At 42.9% G+C, this 7,950-nt stretch overlaps 1 protein-coding gene across 1 annotated transcript; it reads right to left on the reverse strand.

Moving 5' to 3' along the window:
* Window positions 1-1,243: 1,243 nt before the first annotated feature.
* Window positions 1,244-4,935, reverse strand: LOC147117839 (C-C chemokine receptor type 9-like). The gene has a single exon (XM_085987153.1). It carries the CDS (start codon window positions 4,907-4,909, stop codon window positions 3,809-3,811), a length of 1,101 nt encoding a protein of 366 aa, XP_085843279.1. The 5' UTR covers window positions 4,910-4,935; the 3' UTR covers window positions 1,244-3,808.
* Window positions 4,936-7,950: the final 3,015 nt, after the last annotated feature.

Consider the following 7,950-nt stretch of genomic DNA (forward strand, 5'->3'; position numbering starts at 1 on the left):
CTCTGTTACTCTCTCTCCAACCCCAGTCCCCTGTTACTCTCTCCCCGACCCCCAGTCCCCTGTTACTCTCTCCCCGACCCCCAGTCCTCTGTTACTCTCTCCCCGATCCACAGTCCCGTCACTCTCTCCCTGACCCCCAGTCCTCTGTTACTCTCTCCCCCTGACCCAGTCCCGATCATCCCATTTATCATTTAATCAGTGCCGCCCTCCATCCCATCACAGAACTTTCCCTACTGTAAATTTCCCCACCCTCCTTTTCCCTGGCTCAGTACTTGCTTAAAAGCTGTTCATCGCAAGCATCTTCCCAGTTCTGATGAAAGGTCATCGACCTGAAACGTTTGTTTCTCTCCCCACAGATACCGCCTGACAGGCTGAGTGTTTCGAATATTTTCTGTTTTTATTTTAGAACATATCGGGCAGGAGTTTCTGCTCGGTTGCAGTGTTTTGTTCAGTGCAATTTGCCCGAAATCGGCCAAACCAGCGCAAAAGATCACGGAATTTCAAGCGCAAATTATGTTCAGCGCAAACTGAGTTTCCGTGATCTTTTGCACTAGTTTAAAAAAAATCATGCTAGAAGCCACGCCCCCAGGGTGAATTAATCGCCATTGGGAATTTCCGCTAATTGCGCCCATTTTGCAGGCCTTCGAGGAGGCTCTTAAAATTAAGCTGGTTATTTTTAGGCGCAGGGACACTAGTAGGCACCTTTTAAAAGCTTTTAAATATTATTTTTAATTTACTAAGAAACTGACTACTGTACACCAAAGTAACTAGTAAATGGTGCTGTATAGTTTTTTAAAGTAATTTTCGGTTATTTAAAATCGGGTTATTCACAGACACACTGATTAAAAATGCTTATTTTTTGCGATTTTCAGCTGTATTAATAAAACTGCACCAGGTTGCCACTCTTAAATACATCAAGGATTATTTTGCAATGTAAGTTGTTTTTTCTAAATTACGCTGTGAAATGCTGATCTATTGTGCTGGTTCATGGAAGATTTTATGTTCAGTGATATGCAAATAAGTTTGAACGGAAACTTGAGCAAAAAAAACACTTCTGAAAACGAGCACAATTTTGAGTGCAGTTTGCGCCCAGATTGCTGATTGTGCTCAAAGCGGAAACTCTTGGAATTAGGAACCTGTGGTATAAATAGCTGATTAAAGAGGAGTATTGATAACATGTTACTGCTGCACATCGCGATAAGGATTGCGAATGAAAAGAAAACAATGAAGACACATCGGGGTCTACAGTTCACACAGATTTATTGTCAAAATATATGCGAGTATAAGAGACACTTCAAATTCTTACAAAATACTGAAGGAGATGTAATTAAAAACTAAGCAAAATACGTTTAAAATCACTACATGAGGATTATTTGAGGTGGTTAAAACTACATAATGCTGATGACATACAAGCTTATATTGATGACATTTTCCCGTTACCTTCTGCAAAAGAATTATTTAAAAGTAATTCTGTCAACCTTCAATTCTTTACTGTGCCTGTCTATACACGCCTGACACATGTTGCGACTGGTGGTCTCCAGGTTCGATATGACACACAACACATTTTAAACAGGTCATACGCAGCAGGCATTGACAAAACAACATTTTATACATATAGTTTCCCTTTCCGCCAGCGAATAAAAATTGCTACAAGTCACTGGTATGTTGTTAAAACACGTTTTAATGCATGAAAGATGTTGACGTATTAAAATAGCCCAGAATTTAACTTCCTATTCAGGCATTCTAATGGCAAAACAAACAAAAAAAATTTTTTTTTTTCAAAGTATCAATGAATCATTGGTAAATTCCACTGCATGAGTACAATAGCAAAATACTGCAGATGCTGGAAATCCGAAATAACAACAGAAAATGCTGGAAAAACTCAGCAGGTCAGGCAACATCCGTGGAGAGAAATTTGAGTTGACATTTCGGGTCGAAACCTTTTATTGTCTCTTTTATTTCTTTTGTTCAATCGCAGCCCTGCCTTCGATCTATTTTATTTTCTTTCCAGTTTTGAAAAAGGGTTTCGACCCGAAACGTCAACTCAAATTTCTCTCCACAGATGTTGCCTGACCTGCTGAGTTTTTCCAGCATTTTCTGTTGTTATTTCCACTGCATGAGTGTTGGCCACAGTAGCATCATGCAGACCTCACTATCATTAACCCTGCTTCTCTTTTTTTTTAAACTGTTCGCCCTCTGGTGCTCCCCGACCACTCGCCATTCTCTAGCTGAGAGAGAGCAAGTGGGCATCCTGCTCCCAGGCTTCTGCCAGTGGCATCTGTGAGGCGAGTCCCTCGAGAGGCACAGCTTCACCTCCTTCATTCCGCAGACTCACATTATCTGCAAGCTGTGCACAGACACATTGGGGGCTCAGCATGCGGGGAGGTGCAAGTTCAAACCAGCTTCCTTTCCCGGTGCTGCTGATGCAGTACTAAAGCACTCTGCCGCCACTGCCCAGTGTCACTGGTAGTTTTGAGCAGAAGTGTAAGAGGTTTGAGACTCATTAAAGCAAGGTGCTTCTGTCAGTCCCACTCTATTAATAACAACAGAAAACGCTGGAAAAACTCAGCAGGCCAGGCAACATCCATGGAGAGAGAAATAGAGTCAACATTTTGGGTCGAAACCCTTCTACAGAAACGTTGGGCCAGATTTTCAGTGTGCCGTGAGGCGGGCTTTTAGGCATGCGGGAGGGCAAAAATCCCGAACTCGGGGGTCCCGACACCATCCCGCCCAAAACCCGCCTCCACGTAAGTTTCAGAGGAGCAGGTACCCGCCCCGCACTGGGACCCGCCGACCCCAGGCGGGAAGGGATTAGTGCCAATTAACTGCCTGTTAACAGGTAGTTAACAGGCAGTTTTTAGCCTAATCCCTATTTTGAGGGGTGCCGTGTGGGGTTCCCGACGGCTCCAAACCACGCCAGGTTAGAGCAGGCGGGCCGTCGGGTTGAAGGACTTGGAGGGGTCGCGATGTCGGTGTTCAGGTGAGTGATGGGTGCATGAGTGCAAAGGTAAGTGTGCTTGGTGTGTCTAAAGTGTGTAAAGAAGTTTAAATTACCTGTACTTACCTTAACAGCCTTTCTTCCTCTAGGCGTCGGGAGTCCATCACTCAGCCGGCACTGAAAGCAAAATGGCTGCGAACTGTCAAAAGTAACAGCCTTCAGCTTTCATTGCCGGTGAGATTTCTAACTGAGTCTGCGTAGAAGGACTCAGGTTAGAAGTCAGACTGTCAGTGTTTGACAGCTTCAAACAGCTGTGAAACACTGATATTTCATCTGTCAAGACCTCTTGACAGATGAAATTTCAGTCTGTGACGTCACCTGTTGCCGGGTGGCCCGTAATTGGCCTGCTGAGCCCGCTGGGCGAGCTCAACAAGGTCAATCAAGGGAAAATCGCATCAATTGGCCGGACGTCGATGGAGGCGGGACTAAAACCCGAAAGTTGTAGTCCCGCCTCCTTCCCGACTGCCGAATGAAAATCCAGCCCGTTGACTCTGTTTCTCTCTCCACGGATGTTGCCTGGCCTGCTGAGTTTTTCCAGCGTTTTCTGTTGTTTTTTCGGATTTCCAGCATCTGCAGTATTTTGCTACCACTCTATTAATATTTGTTTCTCTTACAAGAATAGTAAAACTACTTTTCCGTATCTAATAATTAAGTCGAATTAGAAAAATATATATTTTTTTAAAAGACTCTTTTTCAGCTGTTCTTTTCTTTCAAGTACCAGATGTTTTGATTCAACAAGGAGCTGGAATCTGGAAATATTCGTGTTTCTGACATGCAGCTTCTCTTGTGCTCTGCCTCTGTAAATGACATTTACAAGGAAAATGTCCCTGTGGTTTCTGTTTCTGAATGAACAGGAGAGCGTTTCCAGGTGCCCTGCTGTGGTTTGATTAATCTCCTGAATTGCTGTTGACTGACACAGCCTATGTCTTTCAGAATTTTCAACAAATCCTGTTGGAATTTTACCCCAATGAATGCATACAAGAATGGGTTCAGGCAGGAGTGCAGGAAGGCTATGCTCTGTGTGATCTGGGTGGCGATGTCCAGATTCTTAAGGGTCTTGCAGTCCGTTATTGTAATATTGATGGCGTCCATAGCCTTCACTACCATGATGGTGTTGTACGGTAACTGAGAAAGGACAAAAACGCCTACCACTGTCCCGATCACCTTGATAGTCTTGTGCTTTTTAAAGTTTTTGGCCTGGAGTAGCTTCGAAATGATCATGGAGTAGCAGAATATCATGACAGCAAAAGGCAGGAAAAACCCAACAGTCACCTGCACTGCAAACGCCGCTGCTTTCAGGACCTTCCCCGGATAGACTGTTAAGCAGCTTTGGGCTTCATCCTCTAAACTGTAACAAAACTCTGGGAGAGACAACGTTACTGCAGTTACCCAAACGATTAACGAGATTAATTTGCTGTGAAGGAGTATTTTATTCTTTGAGGCATGGGCCTTTAATGCTTTAACGATGGCGATGTACCGGTCAATGCTGATACAGGTCAGCAATAACATGCAGCTGAAGAAGTTTATTTTATAAACGCCCTTAACAGTTTTGCACAGGAAATTTCCAAATATCCATCCCAATTTTGCATCGAGTGCCCAGAATGGTAGAGTGCAGAGGAAGAGGAGGTCAGCGATAGCCAGGTTTAGGAGATAAACATCTGTCATGGTTTTCATTCTCTTGTAGAAAGCATAGAGCACCACTACCAAAATATTCCCTACAAAGCCTGACAGAAACACAATGATGTAGAAAGGTGGAATAAAATACTGGGCAAATTGTCTAACTTCTGATTTCCTGCACATTCCAGTTGATTCTTCATCATAGTCAATAAAATAGTTTGAATACTCAGAGCTGTAGTCACCCGGTGTTGAGAGTGAAAAATCTTGGTTGTTGTAATCTCCAGACACTGTCATGATTGGGACCTCACTGGTTATTGTCTCCTGCAATTAAACAGACTATCAGTTAACTAACTACAGTAACAGGTAGAATAAAATAATTAGGTAGAAGTCATTTCTTACGGCAGCCGGGCCTGGTACACAGGCATGCCCTGGACCAACAAGGGGCAGAATCAAGTCCTTGAAATGTGGCTAAAAAATTCTTCGACTATCACAACAGCAAAAGAACAGTTAAAGAGAACTTAGAACTTGAAAACATTAAAGTGGTGTTGAAATTTGTGGTAAAATAGTTGAAGTATTAAATTGATATTATCTAGAAATATTCACTATCCAATTTCTGTACTGAAAAAATATCCTAGAACATTGTGAAGTCCAGGGGGCAGAAGAACTCATTAATTTAGGAGGGCTTAAGACAAACAAACCACTTAGTCCAGATCCTTGGGTCTTGAAGGAAGCGGATTTCCAATCATCCCTTAAAAAGCCTATCCTTGACCCTTAAACTACTGCCTGATCTCCAATCTTCCTTTAAAAAAACCTATCCTTGACCCTCAAATGGATGCACAGTCTCCAACCTTGCCTTCTGTCCTGGTTCAGGCTTTCTCCCAACACTTTTGTCATGTGTTCATAGAAGAAGGGCAGTTTCCAGCAATAAACCAAACCCCTTATGTACCAAAAATAAAAGTAGTAAGTGATGGAAACACTCTGCTGGTCAGGCAGCATCTGTGGAGAGAGATAGACAGTTAATGTTTCAGATCGATGAGCTTTCATCAGAACTGGAGGAGAGGGTAGATCTCAGGAAGCGGCGAGAGCAGTGGTCAGAGTAATGCTGAATATCAGGGAGACATCTATCATCAAGGGTGGATCCGAAACAGGAAGGGAGACATTTAAGCTGGAATCAATGTGGAATGAGTCGGAGCCCGAGACTGTAGCTGAGAAAGGATATGGCTGTGAATGCAAGTTTTAGCAAACACTTGATCAAACACAAGAAGGGAAACAGCTAGCAATGAAGATGAACAGGGTAAAAGAGACTAACGAAAGTCTCGTAGAAGAGAGGAGCAGAACTTCTCAAGGTGGCCATTCCTGGAAGAGAGGTGGCAGTGAGTTAAACAATTTTAAAAAAGCAAAATACCGCAGATGCTCTAAATCTGAAATAAAAACAAGATGCTGGGAACATTCAGCAGGTCTGCGCAGAGAGAAACATAGGGTTAATGTTCCAGATCGTTGACATTTCAGAGTTCTGACAAAAGGACATTGACCTGAAACGTTAACTCTGTTTCTCTCTCCACAGATGCTGCCTGACCTGCTGAGTATTTCCAGCATGTTCTGTTTTTATTTCACATTTCCAGCATCTGTATTTTTTTGCTTTTCCCTCTATGAACCAAGCCTTGTTGCCCTTACACGCCAGCTGTGTCTGAGATAGGGTACTCAGAACTAATAACTATCCTTTGATTTGGCTACTGCAGATCACACAGGATACAGACAGCTCTGTACTCTTTTTGAAAAGCACAAAACACCACACTGTCAGATCAGTGTGCACGGGCTAAAACTAATGGATTTAGGAGTAAACTTACGATTGCTGTTCCTGGCACAGTTTAGCATAATGATTGCGCATTTTGGAAATTTGGGTGCAGAATTCAGCACACCTGAGTTGCAGTTTTCATCATTTTCTGTCCATTAATTTGAATTTTTAATTAATTTTAGAGGAAGATACAACAGCCAGACAAAAATAGTAGTGGGTGCTAGAAGAGTTAAAATTGAGTAGTGATTAAGCTTTTCCTTCGATAATTCAGCCATTAACCATGCCTTTGTGTTGCATCCTTTTCCTCAAATAAATATAGCTTGTTTCCTAACATTGGATGTTGATTTCTGTTCTGGCAAAAGTATTAAAATAAATTTCCTTTTTACCGGATGCTCACAGTGTAAAGATATCACCGTTAGGAGATTTATTTGTTTTACAACAATCAATGGAATCCATTGTAATCATTTGCCATGCACTTGGCCAGAACTAGAGACTGGTCCCCAAATCATACTGGTATATGACTGAAACCAAGAACTGACGTTACTTTCAAGAGTATTCCAACTACGGCTGGTGAGGCTTTTTTGGTATTTTTGGCTTTCAATTTTCTGTAGGTGTTAAAATGCCCAAGGAGTTTCTGAATCATTTGCATTTCTGAATCACGGAAGCTTACACCAAGAAGTTCCTCGGGAGTTGTCACGATCTGCCGCATAACCTCGGCAGCAGATCAGCGGGAGCCAAGTTTATGTGCTTATTTGAGGTTTTCACTGGTCTTTGCCCGAAGTTATGGCAGCCAGTCAGCAGAACCGGCAATGCTATTTACTCCCTTACATGTTTATGCAAAATATTTTTGGCGTTGCACCGGTGGTAATTTTAAAAAAAATTCGTTCATGGGATGTGGGCGTCGCTGGCAAGGCCAGCATTTATTGCCCATCCCTAATTGCCCTCGAGAAGGTGGCGGTGAGTCGCCTTCTTGAATCACTGCAGTCCGTGTGGTGAAGGTACTCCCACAGTGCTGTTTAGGGAGGGAGTTCCAGGATTTTGACCCAACGACGATGAAGGAACGGTGAGATATTTTCAAGTCAGGATGGTGTGTGACTTGGAAGGGAACTTGGAGGTGGTGGTGTTCCCATGCGCCTGCTGCCTTTGTCCTTCTAGGTGGTGGAGTTCGCGAGTTTGGGAGGTGCTGCCGAAGATTGCTAGCTGGCTTCAAGATGGAAAGCAGAGAGTAGGAGTAAAGGGTTGCTATTCACAGTGGCAGAAGGTGGGTAGTGGTGTTCCACAAGGATCAGTGCTGGGACCACTGCTGTTCACAATTTACATTAACGATTTAGACTTTGGAATCAAAACACAATTTCTAAATTTGCGGATGACACCAAATTGGGGATAGTGAGGAGGACTGCAGCAAGTTACAGGAGGACATTAATAAACTTGCAGAATCGGAAAATAATTGGCAAATGAAGTTCAACACAGATAAATGTAAGGTATTACATTTTGGCAGCAAGAATAGGGAGGTCACTTATCATTTGGAGGGTGCGAGTCT

This window comes from Somniosus microcephalus, chromosome 5 (genome assembly GCF_052327205.1).
Source record: "Somniosus microcephalus isolate GS21.2 chromosome 5, FLI_Smic_1.0, whole genome shotgun sequence".
NCBI lineage: Eukaryota > Metazoa > Chordata > Chondrichthyes > Squaliformes > Somniosidae > Somniosus > Somniosus microcephalus.